This window comes from Balearica regulorum, chromosome Z (assembly GCF_011004875.1).
Source record: "Balearica regulorum gibbericeps isolate bBalReg1 chromosome Z, bBalReg1.pri, whole genome shotgun sequence".
Classification (NCBI taxonomy): domain Eukaryota; kingdom Metazoa; phylum Chordata; class Aves; order Gruiformes; family Gruidae; genus Balearica; species Balearica regulorum.
Window position 1 is genome coordinate 60566707 of NC_046220.1, and position 25644 is coordinate 60592350.

At 39.1% G+C, this 25644-nt stretch overlaps 1 protein-coding gene and 1 long non-coding RNA gene across 5 annotated transcripts in view; one reads left to right on the top strand and one right to left on the bottom strand.

Annotated features, from left to right (window-relative positions):
• The window catches only part of WDR41 (WD repeat domain 41), a 31112-nt gene extending 7639 nt beyond the window's left edge, over positions 1–23473 (bottom strand). For 2 of the 4 annotated variants that reach the window (XM_075740749.1, XM_075740748.1), the window contains exons 1-12: positions 23403–23473; positions 19369–19484; positions 15196–15244; positions 13192–13323; positions 12748–12810; positions 12122–12233; positions 10678–10740; positions 7961–8071; positions 6443–6627; positions 3738–3859; positions 2636–2724; positions 700–833 (exon numbers count right to left, since the gene is read on the bottom strand). In XM_075740749.1, coding sequence (XP_075596864.1) covers positions 700–833; positions 2636–2724; positions 3738–3859; positions 6443–6627; positions 7961–8071; positions 10678–10740; positions 12122–12233; positions 12748–12810; positions 13192–13323; positions 15196–15244; positions 19369–19484; positions 23403–23453 — 1227 coding nt within the window. In that variant the 5' untranslated portion in view covers positions 23454–23473. The remainder of the gene's footprint in view (positions 1–699; positions 834–2635; positions 2725–3737; positions 3860–6442; positions 6628–7960; positions 8072–10677; positions 10741–12121; positions 12234–12747; positions 12811–13191; positions 13324–15195; positions 15245–19368; positions 19485–23402) is intronic. The other 2 variants (XM_075740750.1, XR_012833125.1) reach the window with 2 other exon arrangements.
• A 51-nt stretch (positions 23474–23524) lies between these two features.
• Positions 23525–24997, top strand: LOC142599559 (uncharacterized). The gene is made up of 3 exons (XR_012833127.1): positions 23525–23660; positions 24169–24345; positions 24691–24997. It is a non-coding gene; the product is annotated as an uncharacterized LOC142599559 (long non-coding RNA).
• The last annotated feature ends 647 nt before the right edge of the window (positions 24998–25644 follow it).

Sequence of the window (25644 nt, forward strand, 5' to 3'; positions counted from 1 at the left end):
CCTTAGCTATTCATGAAAAGCTTTCAGCTTTTGGAAGTAGTAGTTCTGAAATCCAGTCAGCCTCATGACTATTTGTGAGCAAAACTACTCCAAAGCCACATCATTACTCTCCACCTGCCCTTCCCCCTGCTCCTCCCAAAAATGTGTATAAAAGTCCACTGTGAGAAAGTGATTTGTTACTCCAATAGGTTTGTCAAATGTGAAAAGGTGCAGAGGGAAAATGCCATTTAAAATAAAACCATACTCTATTAGGCAGATAGAAGCACAGAATGGTACCTGATCTAAAATTAAAAGATCTCATTAAGGCTCAAAACACAGAGCACTGAGAAATTCCTGAATAGGTTTTGGTTTACATGAGCCCTTGTTTAGACTGCAAACTTAAGATGAAAGCTGGAACACACAGTTCCCACATATATTGTTTGCAGTCTATAAAGAAACCCAATACCCCACCAGATTATCTGTAGCACAAATGTATATATCTGCACACACAATCCTCATGCATCACTGAGTCTTTGAGTTCTCATTAAAGCTTTAAGTCAGTATGCATTATTGTTTTCACACTGCACTAAATATACCACACAGTGTGCTCCCAGCCTCCAGAGCCAGACAGTTGAAAGTTACAGCTGTTTAAGAAACACTGACAGAATTACAGTAGTAAGTGAAATTCACTTTTTCTTGTTCGTACTAAAGCTGACCTACCTGCACAGCTGATGAATGACCAATCAAATCACCAACCAGCTCCAAGAAATACATAGGTGTAGTCTCCTGCATCTTCTTAGCAGCTTGGTTTGCCTGCTTGTTTGCCCTCCCAAATCCCCACATGTTGAAAAACCCTGGGGGGGGGGGGGAAAAACCAAACTCTTATTTTGGCAATAATCACAAATACAATTTATTTCTTCCAGCTAAAGAGAGAACTACAGGGCTCACTTACAATCTAAAAGCAGGACAGTCTGCAAGGCAAAATGACAGAAGCATTGTACTGCGCAGCATTTCTACATCTGGATTACTCATCTTGAGGGAGGAAGGAAACATAGCTACTTTGTCTTTTGTCCTTACTAGATATAATTCAGCAAACATGTCGAATTACTCACCTGGATGAGACAATATACAGATTTAGCAAGAAATTCAAGGACTGCCTTAAATGAACTAACTGAACAGCAAAGGTAGATGCAGGAGAGTGATGTTTACCTTCTCTGTCCTCTTAAACTGTTATTTGTGCAAAGAGGAGAGAAATGAGGTGCCAGTCTCTCCCCTGTGTGTCCTGCACTAAAGCATTATAGTGCTGGCATACAGGTAACAAGCAAGTTTCTGACACTGAATTGCCTAGTTTTATACTGCCCACTGGCTTTCTCCTTCAGATTTAAAACTATCAGCCAAACTGGAGTGTAAAGATAGTATTCCACATGTTCCACTTAGATAGCAAGAAAATACCCATCTGTGCCACAGCCTTCAGTACTGTGTAATAATACTGATAGAAGTAAGAAAGTTGTGTTCTGCACACAATCAGTTCAGACTTTCTTCCTGACCCTTCCCTTAGTCCCATCGGCACACAAAACAAGTGTGCTAGACTATGGCCCTGGTGCAAAGAAGATAACTGGAAGGATGAACAACTACTCAGGAGATTCCTTAGAATAAAAATAGAGCAGATCAACTGCAGTCCATCCATCCCACTATTGCATATGGCTTCTTTCAAATGTCTCCAAATCACAGAAGTTATAAATTTCCCATATGAAACCAAATGCCATTTGTCACAGTAAGAAGCAGAACTGCATAGATCAGCTGTCAGCAGCAACACTGAACAATTCAGAACACTCCTGAAAAAGCGTTTCTAAATCAATCCAGGCAGCAAAAAGATAATTCCAAAACTTAGTATTAACAGGTGAACAGCTAGGTAGATAAAATACATGAAGAAAATTATTCACAGCTCAAATAAAAAAATACTACAAGAAAGAATAACAGCTCATTACTGTTCCCAGTCCATAATTCTAATTATATTGTCCAGAGCAGCTGTCCAAGACCATAACTACCACTACCCAGGGAAGCTGCTGGTCAAAGAGCAGCGAGCACTACCTAGGAAATGTCTGTACTTGGGGAAAACGCTTGCTGAAACACTAGCAACTAGCCCTGAGGACTGCGACACGCAGAGGTAGCATGTAGATGAAGCTGGATACAGCCTCAAAGCGAATCCCAATGTCATTGCAAGTTCAATGAGGAGATGTGGAAAACATTTTTTTTTTGTGTCAGCTGTTCATATGCAAGCCTCTTTACCTTTCTTCACAAGGTTCTGCAACTATTTACTCTTGACTGGAAGAGAATTTAGCACTATTCAGTACAAGAAGTAAATCAAAGTTTGTCAGGAGAGGTCATAATTTTTGTTAAAGCAGCTGATATAACTGTAAACTCTACAAAAGCTTTATGGCCCAGAACTGCTTCAGCTGGACATATGAACTTCATATATCAGATCTTGGAGGACTTGTACATCCGTATCTTCTTCAGTTTCCCCCTCACACCTGTTAGCAGTTGGTTGAACAGAAGACATCGTCTCTTCTTACAAAGCCTGTAAGCCTCTCTATTCCTCTATTCCCATTATCTGTTTTAAATGGTTTTTTCACACACACACCCACTACTAGCAAACCTGTTGGAATCGGTTCAGCTGGCAGCTGCTGCTTTTCTCGGAGCTCCCAAATGCGCACACTGCCATCTTCTGAACAGGAGATCAGCTGCCTGTAAAATCAGTCAATAAGCAATGCTAGCATGGATACTTATCTGCGCAAGTCACCTGGGGATGCTTCTATAAAAAAGGACAAGTGCCGCAGGTTCTATGCAAGTTTGCTAAAACTCTTAAATGTAGCAGTACATCCAGATGTTCCATGCAAAACAAGGTGTATTTGTAGCAGAAAAAGAAATATAATGGACTTGCAAAATGTATGGGAAAAAATATACATTTTCAATCATTTTAAAAGCATACCACTCTGTAAAACAAAAAATAACAATTCCGTACTCTGCAAACACAGTTCCACTAAGTGGCTTCCATAAGATTACTTTCATTAAGCATAGATGTATTTTTTCTTATGGAGAAAATAAGAAAAAGAAAGATACTCTTTTTCATTACATGTTTAGAAAAGTTTAGAACAGCACATGCATTTACAAGATCAAGGTCCTAATTTTTTATCTTCTGACAGACTTCTGCTCCATTGAACAAGAGCATAAAGGGATTTAACAATGCAACTGTTAGATTATATATAAGTAAGTATTAGATTATAGATATATGTAACAAATTGCCCAACTTGGCTGTCAAAATAAGTTCCAACTAGAAATTCAGAACTAATGAACAAAACGTGGAAGTTCTTATTTTTTGTTAAAACATTTCAACTGTTAACAGAAGATTTAGTGAAAAGTATTTACTGAATATGCCATAGGCCTTTGTTATATAGAAGTAAAATGCCATTAAGCTATATTTTTCACAACGTAGACAAAAGTGCTTTATCAAGTCTGATTTTGAAAATAATTTCTGAGCCTATGCATCAAGCATACTGGATTATAGTTTCTTCACATTGAATTATAATGATGCATTTTCAAAAATCAGATCAACAAGCTCTATCTAAAAAAAAAGCAGATCAAACTAAAGATCAAGTCCCTGCCCTAGAAATTAGATGTAGTTTTGCAGACTGTCTCTAGCCACCCTTCCAATTTCTGCATTTCTTTACTGCATTAACAAAATGTACCGTGACTCGTACCTGTTTGGAAGCTTCTCAATGTGCAATACAGAGGAGTCGTGAGCAGTTCTCTGGCAGGCAATCACACGCTTCATTTGAAGATTATATACGTATATGCCTTTCCCAACAGCAGCAAACACACACTGGAAAGAAAATTCAATGGAACAACTTACAGAAACAGATACTGAAAGATCACCCTGCGTGTAATGGATTTCCAGCAGTACTATGACATCACCTAGCTCGCATTATCTAGCTGGTTTCTGTCCTCGTGTTACTGCCTTATCCCAAACATATGGAATTATCAAGTTATAGAAAAAATATGGATGTTTGAGATTAAATGAGAGCTATCTTCCTATGCTCTAAGCAGTTTTATTTCTGTATTTTCATCCTGTACCTTACAGTCTAAGCAGAAACCAAGGATACCAACAAATGAACACAATTCTGCAATTAAACATTTATGTTCTTACACTAAAATAATGCTCTGTGTTTTGACAAACTCACAAACTGTTTGGACAAATAATGGTCTGTGTTTTATCAGGAAAGGCTGAGAATACAGGAAGCTGTTCTGCATTTTTGCCATTTTCTTAAAATTTAACTGAAGCTGCACAAAGAGGTCTTGCTCAAGCATTTGGGCTCTACTGAGTGTAGAAAAGGAACAGAAAGGTATTACACAATACTGCAAAGATCTGGAACCATTTTGCATTCAATGCTCTTCTTCAGAAAAGTGCAGGCATTCTGCCTCATAACCATCACAGCCCTAAGAAGCCACAGTTTACAGATCATTGGACCAGGACCCTCTCATGACTTGTAATGATTTTAGAGAGGACAAATGTACAATCGTGCATACGTATACATGATAAATATTTGGTACCAAACAGAGGAGTACAAAATGCTTCCGTTCAGTACATATTTGGCTTTTTGAACGTACCTTGTTTAGGTGATGGTATGTTGAGTATTTTTCCTGAATGGCCTGCTTCCTGCTTCAAGCCCAAACATTAACATCTCATAAGCAGTTCACACTACACACTTGCCAACACTCTGTAAAATAACCTAGTGTCTTTGACTAAAATTTCCCATATATATTGAACATTGTTTTGACACTGTTCAAAATTCTTCGTCCAGGTTTTTGTTGGGTTTTGTTTTGGTTTAGGCCTTGTTGTTTTTTTCCTTATGCACATCTGTGGTAAGAGCTCAAATAGCTCTGAAACTAAGCTCAGATTTCTGACAACACTCTACCAAATGAAGGAAAAAATACTGAGCCTATTTTTATTATTTTCCTGGTTTTGTGTGAAGCTCAATTCAATCGTCTTCCACATCATTCTTCCACTCCTCTATCTTCATCTTTTCTCCCTTACAGTGTTCCACTTTGAGACAGGTTCTTGAGTTTCATATAGTCCTACAGCTTTGCAAAGGATGCTCTTCACAGATCACTACGTAACAAATAATTCATTACAGGAATACATTTCTTCTCCACTTTCTAAGTAGGAACTTTACAATGCAGACAGCTCTGTTCTAAAAGCACCTTCTATTTCAGAGTCTAACACTAGAATCACCTTTTCTTCCCACCATTCAAAAGCCTCACAAGAACTAAAATTCTGCAGCATTTAATTCACTTCCATGAATGGAAGAAAGTCCTCAGCAACCTCAGATTCCACATTCAATGTTTTAACTCCTTCTGAACTTCACAAAATTCTTTTCCCCTCCCTTAAAACACATCTTGTGCAGCTTTCAAGCAGGGAATCAAAATGTTTTGAAGTCAAATTATAGACCTTTTCCTGAATAGGACTGGTTTTTTACTCTTTCTAGAACTAAGCACTCACAATAAACCCACTGGAAATCCTACTTTTAGAGACAACTACATCTCTTTCCCCTCACACCTACACCCCCCAACATTTTTCTGTCTAGTGTTTTAAGAATGCTCTTTTCACAAACAGACAAATTCACTGGGGCATTACTTGGCCCTCAGCCTACATTCAGGCTTTTCCACAGCTATTTTGTTAAAGCTCATATCTGTGATTCCATTTCCAGGAATCCCTCTCTTAATCATTCCCCAGCAATGGACCTACAGGCCCCAAAACAGAATCCCACTGTACTCCCACTACGAAACATCTTTTCTTTTGCCACTAACAGCTGGTAACATCTCACAAAAGTAAGTAACAACCTGAGGATTTTTCGTGTTTCCTTAACAATAATTGGGTTCTGCCTGAGTATTCTGACCAAGAACTCTTGGATTTTGGACCCATATTTGTGCTCTTTACAATTGAGTATAGCCCATCTGAAGAGAAGCAGCAATATTTATTTACTACTAAGCATAGACATATGCCTATTCTTTAATTCACTTCATAGTGCCCTCAGCTATACCTGTTCAAGAGGTGCATTATTGTGGAAGCTGCATTTCCACAACCACGGAATATGAAAGATGTATGGCATCAAAACACACACCTCCCATTTATTTTTCTCTAGTGGTACTGTAAACAACTAATAAGTCTTTGCCAGTTAAAAAGAAATGCTGTTGTGATAGTCCATTATATTAGTTTCCATACCATCAACATATTATAACCTTCAGTCAGCTCAGTTGCCAAAACTGTATATAAAACCAGCTGTGCACATCTTAAAGAAACCTCTCATATTAAAACAAGCAAATTGACAACATAAAACACTTGGCCTTCTGTGGTAAGGTCATGCCAGCTCACTTGAAGTAGTTAATTCCATTTAAAGCTTTTTACCTCCTCATCAGATGTTAAGTGTTGGATTGAAGTTTCATTTGGGCTTTGGGATAACTTTATTTCCGGCTGTACATCTGGATGGACAGAGGAGTCCCAGAAGTTGCACTCAGATGCCTGCTTTGTCCAGTCAAGTGCATCCCAAACTATTAACTCACCCACGTGAGAACCTGTCACAAAAGTCAAGTCTAGAGGGAAAAAAAACACCAACAAAAAAAACCAAACACACAGAGAAATCATGTGACATACATTAAAAAAAATTTCACACAAAGTTACAACCCTAGAAAGTTAAGAGACCCCATTTTCAAGTGAAGCTATGCAGAATGCGCAGTACATAACTGACTGGACGAAAACCTCTCCCTTTGAGTAAATACTCATTTGATTGGTCAGATGAACAAAAGGAGATGAGCTCTCTCCTAAATTTGTAAAATTACAACTAGGAAAGAGAACATTCACCAGCCACAGTGCCCAGTACAGTAGAGCAAAGGCAAGGAACACCACCAGAAGTACGTACAAGTATCTGAAGTTCATTCGTTGCCTACATACAAACCCCTTCTATTCCACGGACAAGTAGGTTTATCAGCACACCTCAGACACAGCAAAGTATGTCTTTGCCATAAACACAAATACTGATCATAAACCAAATAGATGAGTTAATGGCAAGATTGAAGTAGCTGCTTATAAATTTGTTAATCAAACATGGAAAGGAATTGCTTCAACGATACTTAACCCGGGTAGCATATTGTCTTTCAAAGCTCAAAATTGCTTCCCCTTCATAATCAAAAAGGAGGAAATAATTGCAACAGGAAACCCCAGAAACAACTACCACAAAATCCAAGTTTTCTTCTTTCCAGCTTCTTATTACCTCTGTACCACAGCCACTTTGTGCCACCCAGGCTGACACAAATAAACACAAGAACAAACATACACTCTCTACCACACAAGGAATAAATGACCCAGGCTCTAGGGGTGCTCCATAAAAAAAGACAGGGAAGAACAAAGTAGAAAGGGTTGATACGTGCAGTAGAGTAGGCAGAATTTCAGGTAACAGCTCAGTATTGCCCTAATGAGCAGCAGAAACTGCATCTTCCAGGGCCTCTAAATAATGGATTTATATGCAGGCCCACATCCACACACCGAGAACTTTCAGTTACTTTGGGACTACAATTGCAAAGGACGTGGTGTTGTATATTCCACTTTAAGAATCAGAAGGAACAAGAAAAAAAATAGCATTTTAAACTTTCACAACAGGAAGAAGACCTAGAGTTCCATTCCCATCACAGACATTGCCTCTTTTGTGTCTTTTCTACATCGTAACCTGCTTGGTTTCATTTCACTGTTAATCCATAAATAAAGCCATTATATTTGCACATTTCAGTAACTTTGCAGCTACACAGGAAGCTACATCTACTAGTTATGAAGTTTCACTCCAGTTAAAAGTTTGGTCCCAATAAAAACTCCACAGTTGAAATATCCCACTAGTAACTAACAAAACTAGTAACATTATAAAACAATTCTTACCATTGACGCTGGCTAATGACAGAATGTTATCCTGATGGTCAACAAGGCGTTTTACTTCAAGGACATTCCAACCTTCAGACCTATCATTAGAAGCAAGCAACCTAAAAATGACTTCAAAGATAGAGATTGTCTAAATAAGCTTTATCATTCAGAATAAAACATAGCTATGCTTAAATAAAACTTTTTCTGAAAGACACAAACTAAACATAAGTAAGACAGTTGTCGTGGTTTTACCCCCGCCAGCAGCTGAGCACCATGCAGCCGCTCGTTCACTTCCCCCCCCATCGGGATGGGGGAGAGAATTGGAAAAGTTAAAGTGAGAAAACTCGTGGGTTGAGATAAAGACAGTTTAATAGGTAAAGCAAAAACCGCGCACACAAGCAAAGCAAAGCAAGGAATTCATTCACCACTTCCCATGGGCAGGCAGGTGTTCAGCCATCTCCAGGAAAGCAGGGCTCCGTCACGCGTAATGGTTACTTGGGAAGACAAACGCCATTGCTCCGAACGCCACTGCCCCCCCCCCCCCCTTCCTCCAAGCTCCTTATAAACTGAGCATGACGTCATATAGTATGGAATATCCCCTTGGTCAGTTTGGGTCAGCTGTCCTGTCTGTGTCTCCTCCCAACTTCTTGTCCACCCACAGCCATCCCACTGGCAGGGCAGTGCAAGAAGCAGAAAAGGCCTTGGCCCCGTGTAAGCACTGCTCAACAATAGGTCCATATAACAAAAACATCTCTATATTATCAATGCTGTCTCCAGCACAAATCCAAAACACAGCCCCACACTAGCTACTATGAAGAAAATCAATCCTCTCAGCTGAAACCAGGACAACAGTACACAATGTACAAAGCCATTTATGACTACTCATAACACCAAAAATAATTGGGAATAAATTACTTCAATGTTATTATTAAAGGCCTCTTACTGCAGCAACTATAGGATAAAACATTTCAGCTCAGTAACTCTGAAATTCAGAAAATTGCTCAACATCAGAAGTTGCAGAAAGCGGAAGTGAAAAGTATTAGACATTTTTATGGATAAGTAAACTAAAAGTGAAACAGTTGACTGGAAGTTAGCAAACACGACGCCCATCTACCAGAAGAGCTGGAAGGAGGATCCAAGGAACTGCAGGCCTGTTGGCCTGACCTCGGTGCCGGGGAAGGTTATGGAGCAGATCATCTTGAGTGCCATCACGAGCACGTACAGGACAACCAGGTGATCAGGCCCCGTCAGCATGCGTTTATGAAAGGAAGGTCCTGCTTGACCAACCTGATCTCCTTCTATGACAAGGTGACCCACTTAGTGGACGAGGGAAAGGCTGTGGATGTTGTCTGCCTGGATGTTACTAAAGCCTTTGGCACCGTTTCCCACAGCATTCTCCAGGAGAAACTGGCTGATCAAGGCTTGCTCAGCTATACTCTTCAATGGGTAAAAAAAACAGCAGGATGGCCAGGCCCAAAGAATTGTGATGAATGGAGTTAAACCCAGTTGGGGGCTGGTCACAAGTGGTGTTCCCCAAGGGTCAGTACTGGGGCCAGTTCTCTTTAATATCTTTATCAATGATCTGGACAAGGGGATCGAGTGCACTCTCAGTAAGTTTGCAGACAACACCAAGCTGGGCAGGAATTTGATGTGCTGGAGGGTAGGAAGGCTCTACAGAGGGATCTGGACAGGCTGGATCGATGGGCCGAGACCAACTGTATGAGGTTCAACAAGGCTGAGTGCCAGGTCCTGCACTTGGGTCACAACAACCCCAGGCAATGCTACAGGCTTGGGGAAGAGTGGCTGGAAAGCTGCCTGGCAGAAAAGGACCTGGTCAACTTAAATACAAGCTGGCAGCATGCCCAGATGGCCCAGAAGGCCAACAGCATCCTGGCTTGTATCAGAAATAGTGTGGCCAGCAGGACCAGGGAAAGTGATTGTCCCCCTATATTCAGCACTGGTGAGGCCGCACCTCGAGTCCTGTGTTCAGTGTTGGGCCCCTCACTACAAGACAGACATTGAGGTGCTGGAGTGTGTCCAAAAAAAAGGGCAATGGAGCTGGTGAAGCATCTAGAGTACAAGTCTTATGAGGACTGGCTGAGGGAATGGGGTTGTTTAGCCTGGAGAAAAGGAAGCTGAGGGGAGACCTTAGCGCTGTCTACAGCTACCTAACAGGAGTATTCTTTTGATAATTTATTTTGAAATTTCAGTAATTTTATAAAACACTTATTTAAAAGACTCTCCACAACAGCTAGCCAATGATTTACACTTTGCATACATAGAAAACCCTGTCTCCAAGTGAGCAACAGAAACCATCACATCGTCTCATCATAGCTTTGGACAGTATAATGAGATTGGCAATATCTCATACTCCTGATCTTGGAAGAAGGAGGCTCTAGAGAAGCCTAGTATGTGTCAGGTCAGATAATGAGTTTCAGACCTCCTCCACAAGGACAAATAGAGATCACCACAATCAGATCTGGACAGGTGGCATTAACAGTAATAACAAAGAACATAAAAAAGTTTTGTGATGTAGATCTCAACAAAATTCCTCAATGAGATTAGTATTGTCTGCCTCTTTGCCAAATAAGTGAAAAAGGATGAAGGTTGCTAATCACAACCTAATACCATTTACTTTTCCTAAAAAATTCCAGAAGTGTGCTCTTTACACATATCTCTAATAACCAGCTGTTATAGAGGAACATGAACATTTAACAGAAATGCAACATACTTACTTAGCTCTTTGCCAACAGCTGCCGCAACACAATTTTTAGGCAATTCAATCAAAGCACTGATACCTTTGAAAAAAATACAGGAGATAAAGGAGAAAGGGATATTCACTGGCCACAAGAAAACACAGCAAACTGTTAATTCCTTTTATTAATAAAGTTCTTCATAATCTTCCTTCCACTTATAAGTTATTAGCAAAATAAAAGCATATTGCCTGAAATGAAAGTGAAATGGCATTGGAAGTGAACAGATTGCCTCAGATGGAGGTAGAGTCAGGAATTTTGGTCCTGAATCCAGCAGAATTCTGAACATCATACTTGACGCAAAGCTAAGATTCAATAATCTTTTTATTTTAAATACAGTTAAGATATTTATATCCTAATGCTGGACAATATTAAGGACACTGTGGTAATTACTGAGACTTGAAATATACACAGTATCAAAGTTATTAGATGCTGATACTACCACAGTCTGCATGGTACTAAAACAATGTGCAGAGCCAGCTGAAAGAGAATGGGGCACAAGATAAAATGTCCAGCTTGCTGTTACTCTGCCTTCATCCTGCACAGAATTCCCCCAGTCTGTGCTGCCACACCATTATAGGAAAACTCCCCAAGGAATAAGCAATCTGCCTCTTTCCCCACAAAGGAAGCAAGAGATTAGGAAGGAAGAGAGGGCTCACGCTACACATCTCATTGACTCCTTGTACAAAAGTTTCAACAGCACGTCACACTAAGCACTACAGCACCACTTCCAATGGGTATTTGACAGGATATTTCACACTGACCAAAAGAAGTATTAATAACCTCAAAGATTCAGGTTTTGCGTACCACTACTCCACTCTATGACAAAAATAAAGAAAATACGGGCTCCAGCTTTCAATTTGATTCATAGTAAGTATCTCTGTACAGTAATGCAATAACATGAAACAATTTCCTTCACTTGGACAAATAATATATAAGCTTCTTAATAGAAAAGCATGATTGATATTGAGATCTTATTACATTTACTGTATTTCTATTAAAATCTGCATTTTCTACATTAAAAGTTCTGATTCTTAATAATAAAAAGAAATCTTTACTATTACTACAAAGCTTTACTTAGGAATAATAAAGCTCCTGCTCATTCACAGAAAAAGCCAGCCGAAGGATCTGGTCCACATTACAGCAAACATGTATAAATCAGCATCTCAGGTCTAGCCCTTAAAGTCCAAGCTAATGTGCAGTTACTGAGATTTGACATATTCTGAAATTCACACAGCACAAGAGATCAAAAGCAATCTTAATTCTGAAATGATTAAGTCTGACATTTTAAAAAAAACAGATAGTGGCTCTAATACATAATGTTATCATTAGAATTAAAGAGAATTTGCCAAGTTGGTTTTGCATCATTATACAGATCCATTTTACTTGCACTTTAACAGCTATTATGAGTCATTTACATTTTTACCTGCATCAGTAAGATGACTGGTCTTACACAAGAGATCTAATTTTCGGTTCCAAACACATAGATCACTCCCTCCAGACAACCATACATCCAGTCTTTGAAGAACTGTCAAACACTGCAGAACAAAAAATCAGATATATGTCCCCTGCAAAAGTTCTACAGGGAATTTCTCAGTGAAATGATCATGAACTTTAGCTAGATAAAGCTGTAAGTACTATGAAATACAGTATTAAGGTGTCAATTTCCTGAGAAATACAGATTTAATTATGTACTATATGTTACACTTTTCCATCAACAATGCAAAAACTGATTTTTCAGTGATTTTTTTTTTCTACTGTTAATATTCAAGAACTAGTTTTACTACAGGTTGCCTTTTCCAACACACTAACAAAACCAAGCCAGAAAATGACCTTTGTTCTACATCTTTTCAAAAAGAAAATTAAGGTATTAAGAGTTCCAAAAACAAATTAAGAATTGTGCCTACTTCTCAGCCACTCATTATGTACCTGTTCTTAAACCAAACACTGCTGTTCATTTCAACACACCTGCCCATACGGCCCATGAGCCATACATAACAGATTCTTGTATAGATCAAAACAACAGACATACCTAGGGTTTCCTCAGCTTACCTTTACAGTAGAATGGAAACATGATACCCTCTGAACCTGTCTGCCACTAGTACAGTCCCAAACCTGACTTTATTCATTAAGGAAAGTGAAACATTTTATACATTATAACACCTATGTTTGTAATTAAATTACAGATTGGAAAATAAGTATGAAGAGACTCAGTCTTTTAAACTCTGACTGCCTTTTCACTATTTGGCCAAAATGACATATTGATAAAGGTCTGTTATGGATTCATTTTCATAGCAAGCATTGCATCTACTTGTGAGCAATAACTACTAAAATCCTACTATATCCAAGTATACTTACTCGATATTGTCAGCCCCTACCACTCTGTGATTCTGTAATAAATTCAAACCACCTGCATCCTGTCTCATTGCTACCTTTAAAAGTAAAAACCAACAAAAAGTCCATAGAAATTTGAATCCTCTCCAGATGTAAGGATACAATAACTGTTCTATCCGCTGATGCTGTTAAAATCAAATGTTTTTTTTCTTCAGAAGCATCTGATGAAGAAAATGGTGCTATAGCTGTAATTTTGTGTGTGTGTCCATGAAGTTCAAAAAGTTTTTCTCCGGTCTGAAAAATAAAAAACATGGAAAACTAAGGGTAAAATTTGGAAAATGCCTACTGTAGCATATGACATAGGTACCAAATGACTTTTGAAAACAAGAATTCCTAACAGTCTAAAATCTCCCTTTCTAAAGTAATTTATGGATTTACTTCTTACAACTTCCACTACTGTTCAAGATCTTACACAGAATTAAATAAAATATTAAGTGCAAGTGTAATGGAGTAGTACGCAATAAAAATTACTCGAAGAGTAAAAATAAACCTCTAAAAGTACAAGCCCTTAAGAACTAAGTTCTGTATTAAACTCATCTCATTCTAATGCAAATATTGGTCATTCGCTCTTTTTAATGGATACTACAGTAATTCAGATTTGTTGACAAACCCTCTCTTGAAAGTTTTGGGGTTTTTTACTTTAACGATTAGAAAAACTTGAACTATATTTATGGCAAACACAGTACTGCCAATTTCCTGACAGCTTTATTTAGTATGTACATTTCTATAGCTTCAAGCTGGTGGTTTAGATAACTGCAGCTGCTTCTGCTCTGTTTAGTTAGAAGGCAAAACCCTACAAACAAACAAACATGCAGAAGCATACTGGCATTTTAAACATGCAATTAAAATACAGGGTAGTTATAACCGTAAACTTCCTTACACTTGTGGGTTAATTTTCTAAATTAAAACTACAGAAGATTTGCTTTAACAAAAACATAGTAAGAATCCTACAGAAGTAGTAAATGGAACTCCGCTCCTAAGCTGGATATCTAAATAAATTTCACATTCACAAACTGCTCAGAACGTAGAATACATACACTCACATACGTGGTTTTGAATATTGAAAAACAATTTCCTTTTCCAAATTATAGAATTATAAAAGGCCTTCAACAACAGCAAAGCACTAACTGAAACTGTTCAAAAGACATGAAAAGTTTCAAGCTTCCCCTTCCACATTTTACAATTACACCATCATAAATGTCACCAATTTTTTCAGGTTTCTAAAAAAATTTACAGTCTGAAATTTCTTTCTTCCTTAATTTGAACGTCTGATGCTCACAGTTTAGACAGCACAGTATGTCTCCCTTTCAGACTTCCTACTGAACAATCTAAATTGTATACTAGCCTCCTTAACCAAGTCTAATGCTCATCCCTTCTCTATAGTTTGTCAATGATACGGAGGCACAGAGCAAAAGAGCAGAATAGTGGGCATCACACTTACAGAGCACTATTTCCATGATAAATCTACTGTCTTAGCAAGGTTTTCAAAATATTTTCATCACAGCAATTAAGCAAGCAATTAATGTCTTGTTTCTGCACTGCTGAAATGTTTAACTTCTGCTGACTTTGGTGCCTTTCCAATACAGTTTTGTGTTAGCTCTCCATTTAGTGTAATCAGCTATACTACAAATAGATATTGCTAATAAAACCACTGAAATGTTCTTAAAACTTAAGTATATATATAAATCTTGGCAGGATTGGGACCTTGCTACATATTTGTTGAGTTACCAGTCAACACTTCAGTGGTTACAGCAAATCCCAAGCATATTTTAAAAAAGAAATGAATTAAAGCCACAAGTTCATACACACTTCTGCTTTTGACATCACCATTTGATCTCAAATCTCTCTACAATCACTACGTCTTCCTAAAACATTCAGACTTTTAAAACTTACTGTCCTCTTGGGTTCACACAACTTTTACTTTCCTAGCTCTCCTTTGAAAACTAAGATTTGACAGCCTCCCTTCATTTTTACATTTTCAAAAAGTAGCTCTGCAGCAATTCTTATTTATTCTGCTTTTTTGCTACTAGACATTTCTAACTCCTCTCCCCAACTTCTACCCTCTCCAGAGCACACAAGCTACCCCCACCCCAAAAAGGAGCTCACCTGAGCATTCCAAAGAAATATGATTCCATCATCTCCTGCGGATGCAAACCTGACATGAAAAAAGAAAGGAAAAAAAAACCCCACAAAACTGTGAAAACTTCAATATAGCATAAAGTAATGGAAAAGCAGTAAACAGTTATGTAAGAAAAATATTTGCAGTATTTATTACTCTGGCTTTAAAGCAACCTGATCTAGTGGAAGGTGTCCCTGCCCACGGCAAGGGAGTTGGAACTAGATGATCTTTAAGGTCCCTTCCAACCCAAACCACTCTGTAACTCTATGAATGAACACATATTTGTAAATCCCAATTACAGTTTATACACTGAAGTCAATACATTTAAATAGGTGTTTATCAACATACACTCAATATAAGAACAAGGGTTAAGAATTTCAATACATACTATTATAAATAGAATACCATATTACAGAACCAGTTCTCTTGTTTAAAAATATGAGATCTTACACACTAAATAACAGTGAACTCTGAAACCAAATACTATTCATCAGAGCCAAGTGACTGCAAGACATGTAACAAATTACAAACCACTCATTTGAGTTCAGGTCAGGAGTAGAGGAGCCCGGTATATATCATGATACTTTAAACTGCAGCTTAAAAAGAACTCCCAAAGGGAGTGCATTTAAGGTGCTAAATTTGACTTCTGCTAAAAATCCATCTGGAAGGCACACCATCTGAGGAAACAACAGGTTCATATTAGCGTGTTAATCTCACATTAACAAAATCTGACCTAAATTCAATCTTTCTTCCTCGGCTAGAGTGAATACCTAACCATCTGCCTACATTTGCACCTTACGACCACCACAGCTACACTGTAGCTGGAGCACATCTCGGCTATCCCAGCAAAGGTGTACTATGAATTGAGAAAGCCTAGAACCTGCAGCAAGACCTTCCATAGAAAAGTGAATTCAGTTGATACTTGCAAATGTACCTACCTTCTATTTTTTTCCTTTTGTTTTAAGCCTTCACCAAGGGTTAAACAGTTAGTATGTAGAGAACTAAAATTTGTACCATGTGCAAGAAAGTAACGAAGAAGAGATTTTATATCACTTCTGAATTTTTTTCTGTTACCAGATATGAATGGTTTCATTAACTATATACATGTTCTTTTCTTTTGGACTCTTTGCAATTACAATGTTTGTTAAACTTGCTAACAGAGTAAGTTTTCAGGCATAAAGCCATATGGTTTTTCCTCCCCTCTTTCTTCCATATATCCTCCTGTTTTATTCAATTATAGTAAAAAAAAAAAAAAAAAAGCTGTACTTTCTTCATATCTTTCATTATTTTATATCCAATCAAGCCTCTTCTTTAAAATGATGATAACAAAAACCAATCTTCCATGCACATCTCTGATAACATTAATTTCTTATCTTTAGGTGCCTTTTATCACTATTGTATCTTTTTTTGGTCACAACATGAGGAATTCAAAGTAGCAAGACCCTGACAATTCAGTAATAATCCTTTAAATTCCAATTCCTTTCTTGAGTGATATTGGAGCTGTCTGCCACTTGAACAAAATTCTAGGAAGAAAACTCGTGTTTGAAAGAAGGCATGAGTGTAATTCATTAACATAGAAGCTCAATAGAGTGCTGTTTTGTTTATTTTCCTCCTCATCTTCTGACCGGAATTTCTGTCTAAATAGAAAATCTATATTGTAAAGTCAGTTATCCTACAGTTACATTCTGTTCACCAAGGTGAAGATTCATGGGTGACCTGATTCTTTTCCAGTCATGGTCACCTTGACTATTTCCTGAAGGAACAAGGAATGGTCAAATGAGTAACAAAAAAAAACAACCCCAAAACCCAACAACATTCTTAAAATGTGTTATGAACTCTGTTTAGTTTAATGTTAGCGTATTACATGCAATTTTATCTCAGTCCATGTTTTGGAAGACTTGCTGAGACTTAGCCTTCTTTAGTGATCTTCCAATCAATATGACCCCTACTTCATGTTCAAAAAGTACAAGAGAAAAGAAAAAAAACAAACAACACACCAAAAACCACCAGCTTTCTGTTACATTTATACAGGATTTATTTAGTCTCTTCAAAAACCAATCTGAGAAAATTTTCCACTCACTGGTTTTAGCTGAGCCACTGAGAAAACAAGAAAATCCTTCTGCAAAATTCTCAATAAGATGATATTATCTAAAGATCTCAAGCGTGAAACTTGGCTTACAATAGTTGACAAAAAGCACACAATGGAATAGCTGCAGAAACTAAATAAAAACATTTCAGAAGCTGAGTAACAACACTAATTTTTACTGAAAATAATCAAGTGAAAAATATTATCAGCTGTTTAACAATCCAGAAACTACCATATTCCTGATAAATAAAACCTGAGAATTACTGTCCAGTGAAGCGACTCTATTAAACTCCTCAAACTCTCAGAATATTAACCAGCTATATAACTTGCTCCTTATCCATATGCTATTTTATAACCTATCTTCAATGCAGCCATCCAGGCTTTAGTTTTACACTGATGATCATTAGTTTAGCTTCAATAATTTACCTGCTACCCTACAATGAAGCCCAAAAATGGTAAAAGATTTGTTTGCATCACACAGTGCATGCAATCCAAGAATACTCTGGTATTTCTATAAAGATCAATTACATTTATTGAGCATGTGTTTGGGGAAAAATGTACTTTGAGGAAAGGTTATTTTAATAACTTGCCTGGGGAAAAAAGGGACTAAAAAAACCCTGCAAGATTATTCTATTTTATATGAATCTTCTGGTGGATTACTATAATGTAGAAAAATAAATTTCATGGTAATGCATGTAACTTTTCTGATATGTATATTTATGACACTAAGAATGAAAACTGACAAGCTAAAAATTCTCCATGGAGTTTTCTGTGGAATTTTTTATATATATATATACACACACACACACAAAAAATTACTAGAAAATAAGATTCTGCAGGCATTCCAAATTTGGAAGAGACCACCTGCCCGATCAATATGCATGGGGAAGGAGAGAACCTTCTTCCTTCACACAACACTTGCTGTATACTGCAAGGATATAATCCAAACTCTTATCCATACTACACTTTGTGTGGTGTATTGATGAATATATTAGAAATCCCCTTCTGTGCATAATCCATAAAAGATATAAATTACTATAGCTCCTTAACAGAGAGACTCTTGTCTATTACTTACCTTCTTAGTTCTAAAGGTTTTCTATTTAATTCTCCACATCAGCCAAGAGTCACTACACTTATTATTGACTAAAGGCTTCAGAACCTTTCTTTTAAGGCAGATAAATATTTCCTCTCTTGCAGGATTAAGTTAAATTAGAGAACATGCAAGGGTAATTTAGACAAAGCTAAGAGAGAAGCCAGTTCATAAGGTGAAACTGTTCTCATTCATTCTCTCAGTCACACTTCCAAAGCGACAATGTTAAATGTCGTGACTTCATCTCTGCTTCATAACCAGTTTTCCCGTTTTTAGATAACTCTGTCCTCAGAGTTCACAACAAAGTCGGACCTAGCTACAAGGAACTAAGAACAGAACATACAAAAACTGTCAGTGAAAACAAGTGCACAAAGCTAAAAATTGGAAGAGAGAAACAAAGGAACTGCCAGGTTTCAAAGAAGTACAGTAAGTTGAACAAGATGGAACTGGAGGAGGTATGTAATGCAGAGATTACGCATATGTCGAATTTTACTACGTAGTCATTCTGAATAAAGCGGCGAAAATTTCAAAATTTGAGAAGTTCAGAAAAAAGTTGCATTAACTGAACCTCAAGTAAATTAAGCACTAGAGTTTCAGAAGAAAGTTTAACAAAAGATTGGAAAGAAAGGAACAGCATTGTTGAGAATATCATGTTCAATTGCTGCAGTGAATCTGTAGCAAAAGGAGTCTATTACATTCTTTTGTAGAACCAAAAGGTGAAATAACAACTGTCCTCAATTCAAAAACATAAAAGACACGCATCCACTCAGAACAGAAGTGGATACTACTGCCTATTGTCCTGGGAGAACGTGTGTATATGAATGTACAGAAAGGAAGATTTAACCCACAAACAGCTTGAACAAGAAGGGCTGAATTAGCTACAAAAAATAAAAAAGAGAATTAAAAATATTACTACATTTTCATAAATATACTCCGACATATTGCCAATGATGCTGTGAAACAATTTGCAATGTAATTTCATACCTGCAATCATCTATTTGCACTAGAAATCGTACTATATCTTGATGACCTTTCAACACAAGGAGCTCCGTATAAGGATTCTGTATTTGTTCTTCACCAATTGTCTGTATAGATGATTTCTAGAATTCATAAAAAAAAGGAATGAAATTTATTTCGTACCAATGTAATTATTTTCATCAGATCTTTGTAATGTCTAACAATCTACATATAGCATTATATGTGAATGTATAGTTATAGTTGAAGTTAAATTAAATTTCTGAAATACCATTCTGCCTTAATGAAAATCATGACAAAAGATCACTTCTTATTATCTCAGGTAAATAATACCTTTCTATAGCATATATTTTAAATTATAATATAGCATTTTCTGTTTAACAAAAACATTTCACACTGCTTTAATCATTGACACACCAAGATGAAAACGCAGTTTAGTCATGAGCTGTCATGTGGAGTCAGCCTCATGACTCAATTCACCATACATTCAGTTTTTCACTAAATTACACCTCTTCTGAGAGGTCTGTGAACCTCTCATATCTTTCATCTACCGTTCAATTTTAAAATCATATATAAAGATGACATTTAAAATAAACAAGAATAAATGCTGTTCTGTTAGATAATACATATATCATCTGTTTGGACTCTATTCACAAATACCAAAGTAAACCGCTTAAAAAAACATAGGGAATGACTAATCATATTATAGAATAGCATCAGCAATTACCCCAAACTAGACTATTAATTACAAGAACAATCAATCACTCAGAGCAAGCTCATCACCAGGCAGGGTCAATAAAATATTGCATAGGGCTGCAGTTTCAAGGCACGATAGTTCTGCTAATCCCAATCATTAGTTTGTTTCAATAGAAGACAACTTTTTTGTATTTAAGGTCTTCCACTTTCTGGAACAACTTGCTGTTACACATTATTTTTTAAAAAAATAAAATCTAAATCGCTCAGCAGTAACTCAGTGACAGCACTCGCCTCCTTCTAGATTTATTTTACACAACAGTCAACATCATCTTACTTCCAGGACTGTCTCTTCTTTGAGTAATTCAACAGAACCCACACTGTAGAACAGTAATTACTGAACACTTTACAACATGCAGCATACATAGCAGGTAATCCTACATGAAAGACAAACATACTATCCTCAGAAACTTCAACATTTTCTTGCAAAAATAAATTATTTGCTATTACTGCTCTATTGGTACTATGATACTATTCTTCAGAAGTTAATGACAAAATTAATAAATAGGGAAAGAAATCTGTGTTTATTTTTAAAATGAAGAGGGTGTCAAAATGCTAGTTCTTGTGATTTCATCTTGGTTTTGTGCTATCTGATGCATTTCATGAAGCAACTGTTCCTCATTTTATGCAATTATGTGAGAATAGCATTCCCATTTAAAATAATGCAAGTAGAGTCTGCATGGTTATAAAGAAAAGTTGGGTGAATAAGGAAACTTGGGAGTTCATCTGTCAAAAGCTAATCAAAACATTCCTTTAAAAAATTGAGAGTTCTAAAAATCCAAAGTAAATCTCGGCATCACTGGATGACATCAGCAATACTGTAGTCAGACGACTTCCGGTTTTGTTTACTAACAGAAACATACATTCACAAACAATTTTAACAGTGCTTTGAAAAAGTCAGAATTTGCAACATTAACATGCCTATATTCCATTGTTGCTTCCTATTCAGGACAAGACAGTGCTATTTCTTTTGCACAATGTGTCTAACCTTATTTTTTCTTAATTCTAAGAATGCCTGTGAATATTGAAAGGTACACTGCTGAGGAAGCACTACAGATAACAAAAAAAACCCAGTTTTTCCCCCATACAACAAACTATGATCTCTTCAAAGCTTCATTAATATTTGCTGGCATTAGCATTACCTTCATTAATATTTACTGGCATTACCTGTGCATTCCTTCTCTGAATAATCTATTTTTGATATATTGAACCCTCTTGTACCAACATCAAGTATTTTAGAAGAGAAAGCTAGATGCTGATGCTAATGGAATCCATTCCCAACTTGCATGTTTTTATGCAGGACCTGTAAGCATCATTACGATAATCAGTAAAAAAAACCCCACATTCATCTTAGCTTCAGAACTTCCTATAACCCCTGCGATCTGAAGCATTTAAAAGTGGGATTTTCAAAAGCAATTCACCAAAAATACGGATACAAGAGTACACAGACATACTTATGTATGTATCATGGAGCATGATAAATTAGTTTACATGTATTATGATGCCACTGCATTTAGACTGCTCCCATTACCAGAGCCACCCTGCTTAACACATACACCACAGCCATCAAGTGAAGAGATTCAGGAGCTTAAGTCTAAATGACTTTCAATTCCATAGTAAAAAAAAGAAATGGGTAAGAAGAAACTTACATTTCATAAATTTAGGACAGCTTTGCCAGAGGCTTTCTCTACTCACCCAGTGCAATGTCACTCTAATATACCTGGGCTTTTCATGACTGGCTGAAGGAATAGCATAGGAAACAAAACCCCTAAGTCTATGCCTACACACTGCTATGGGCTTCCTTATCTATTTAAGAAGAGTACAGAGAGAATTAATGGTTATGAAGATGATTTTTAGGTGAAACAATATTACATAATGCAAGAGAAAAGAACAAAAATAGTTTAGGGACTAACTCTTATCAATATTTGTTATTCAGTTTTCCTACAAAGAAGCAAAATGATCACCATCATTCAGCAAAGCAGTGGTAGCGATGGCAACAAGATTCATGTGGATCGGGTTTAACCAAGCTACAAATGGCAGAGTGGAAGAACTGGACCACACCTTGGCTCATGCTAATGCTTTATTAAATCACAGTATAACCAAATGATAGCCAGACTTTGGAGAGGGACACACACCACTGTAGTTTACTACAAGATCTTAGAAAGCTGATGCATATTTCCTGACTTCCTTTTAAAAACAACTGCACACAAATCTACTAAATATGGCTGCAAAAGAACCAACATTTTGACTAATGACAAAGGTCAGAGGCATTCCCAGACACTGCCATTTAAAATTGGTACAGACTCCAATTTCCACTGAAGTAACTACTGGCATTTGAAATCAACCATGATATTGTCATGACTTGCTCATATACAGCAGCTGAAAAATAATTACTTCCTCATATCTGTCTAGATTACAAAAGCACTAAGTGTAAGGAAGCCAGTAATATTGTTAATTAACTCTTGTTAAATCCAGGCTGAGAACTTCAGTAGAGTCTTAGGGACAAGAAAATCCCAATAATCTCTCCCTCAAATCCAGCAAAACTCTTTTTCCAAGTAAGGCAACATGAAGGATGTCAGTGTTCAGTGTACTACATAGGCCTAGTGTATTTTATGAATGAGAAACTAAGAATAAATGCTAGAAACTACTAGCATTCAGTTACTACAAACTACAACTCGGTCACATAAATAATGACGCTGCCTGTGATTTACCCCACCGAGGGCAGGACCCCATATGCCTGCTCATAACGCCCACCTGCCCAGGATGTGCTGAGCAGGAGGGAGGAAGCGGGGTCCCTCACGACAGGGACACCTCCCAAGCCCCTCACCTCCAGGGCAAGCTCAGCTTGGGGGGTTTGCTGTTTGCTTTTGTCTCCCCCGCCCCCCCCCCCTTTCTCTTCAACGAAGCTTGTAACCCTTTCTAACAACCAGAAAGCCTCGCAGGCTGCGAGCTAGCCCCGAAGGCCCCTTGCTCCGGAAAGCCCTGCGCAGGGCCCCGTCACGCTACCAGAGGACGGCAGACACATCTCGACAGAAAAGCCACCGCCCAGCGCTCCCCTTAGGTCACAGCGCTCCCCTCGCCCCCAGACCTAAGGCTCCCAACAGCCCTCCACCGGCACCGCGCTGCGCGACGGCTGCTGTCCCCACGGGCAGCCCCACGGCCCGGCCGGCGGCTCCGGACGGACAACGCTCCCCTCTCCCCCTCCGCGAGCGGCCCTAACGCCCCTCCTGGCCACGCCTCCCGTCACGAGCTGCTCTGCCCCCTTCCGCCACGCGCGCCCGCCGCCTCACCTCCGCCAGGCCCTGCGGCTCCCGGCCGCCGCCGATCAGCCACCGCAGCATCGGGAACGACGCCCGCGTGTCCCCCCTCCACGGGCGGCCCGCTACAGCAGCCGGACTGTCGCTCGCCGCCCGCTGCACACGGCGGCCCGGCGGGATGGCCGGGGGCGGGGGCTCCCGATGAGGGAAAGACCCTCTTAATCGAGCTCCGCGCCGAGAGCAGCCCTCCAGCGGGCGGGGCCCAAAGGGGCCTGAGCAATCGATGACCGAGTGGGTGCCGTGCCGCCGCCGGGGGGCGCTCTGAGGGGCGGCGGTGAGGGGGCGGGGGGATCGGCCGTGAGGGGGCGGCCGTGAGGGGACGGGGGGAGCTTCAGGCTGGTTCAGATTACCCTGCAGGCCAATGCTGCAGTTTTACTGCCAATCGTGTTAATTCCATATAAGGTACAAATCTGTGCTAGCTTTTTACTTGCTGTCTTCCAATTTCAGATTAAACTTATGCTGCAACAAAAGAATAATTATTACCATTTTATTGTGACCACCTTACGTGTTTCCTGAAGTAAATCACCACCAACATTTTCTGTAAATAACAGATTTCACTGCAACTGTTTTCTTTACCCTTCACTGAACCCCCTTTAGGTCTGTGATGCCCTTGTTGGGATGGAGCAGCAAATGCAGATGAGGCTGCACCATTGGGCTAAATGACAGCTTCACATAATTCACAATCCTGCTCCTCCTTTGTCCTTAACGCGATGATCTTGGCAACCTTTTTTAATTTTAGGTGCACATGGACCAAGATCACAAAACCCAAACCAAAGGCCTCACAAACACCATTCTTGAGCAGACACCGGTTACAAAGAAACCCCTAAGGTACAGACGTGTTTGACAGGCACTGCTCTGTACATCTGAATCTACACATTTCACTTGTCCTGTTGTCTTTCCACCCACGTTGTTTCAGGTAATCAACACCACAGTATCATGAGATATACCTGAGATTTCCCAAATATCTAGGTCAGGAGATAATGGTGGTTTGCTAAAACCTGAACTTCTAGTAGTGACTAACCTGTGTGCAGAAACATTGGGATGCTTACTAGGTCTGGGATGAAATGCTGTAGTGACACAAGTTTGACAAGTATTGGTCAAACAATATTGTATTGGCATACAACCTGAGTATTGCCTTTTGTTAACTTCTGTGAATTCTTTGCAGCTTCTCAGCAAGCTAAAGTTGATGACAGCCATAAACCAGTTTTAAAGCAGGAGATGTTTACACCTACTTTAGCATACTTCTGCTTTTCAATTTCAGGTCGGTTGTGCTAGATTCCCAGCTCAGAAGTACTGTTCCTGCAGACTGAGGGCACAGCCAGTGCAGCTACATCTGCCACGGTTTCCATGGTAATTTTTTGTCATCACAAATCTGCTCTTTGGCAGTTTCCCTAAAAAATTTGGTATCTTCTCCAAACTAGCAAGTGTTGACTCTTTTTGTTGCATTTCATTTATCGGAAGAAAGGATTGCACAGCATCAGCCACAGTGGTAGCACCTCTGGGGTAACATATTTAAGAAGCGGGGAAAAAAACTATATAACAGCTGAAGAGAGGAGTGAGAAGATGTGAGAGGAGTAACTTTGCAGGTCAGTGAAGAAAGGGCAGAAGGTGCTCCAGGCACTGGAGCAGAGATTCCCCTGCAGCCCCTGGAAAAGACCAAGGTGGAGCAGATATCCACCTGCAGCCTGTGGAGGACCCCACACCTGGCAGGTGGATGCCCAAAGGAGGCTGTGACCCCATGGGAAGCCCATACTGGAGCAGGCTCCTGGCAGGACCTGTGACCCCGTGGAGAGCAGCCCACGCTGGAGCAGGTTTGCTGGCAGGACTTGTGACCCCGTGGGGGACCCACGCTGGAGCAGTCTGTTCCTGAGGGTCTGCACCCTGTGGGAGGGACCCACACTGGAGCAGTTGGTGAAGAACTGCAGCCCCTGGGAAGGACTCACGTTGGAGAAGTTGGTGGAGGACTGTCTCCTGTGGGAGGGACCCCATGCTGGAGCAGGGGCAGAGTGTGAGGAGTCCTCCCCCTGAGGAGGAAGGAGCGGCAGAGACACCGTGTGATGAACTGACCACAACCCCCATTCCCTGTCCCCCTGTGCTGCTGGGGGGGAGGAGGGAGAGAAATGGGGAGTGAAGTTGAGCCTGGGAAGAAGGGAGGGGTGGGGGGAGGTGTTTTAAGATTTGTTTTTAATTTCTCATTATCATACTCTGATTTGAT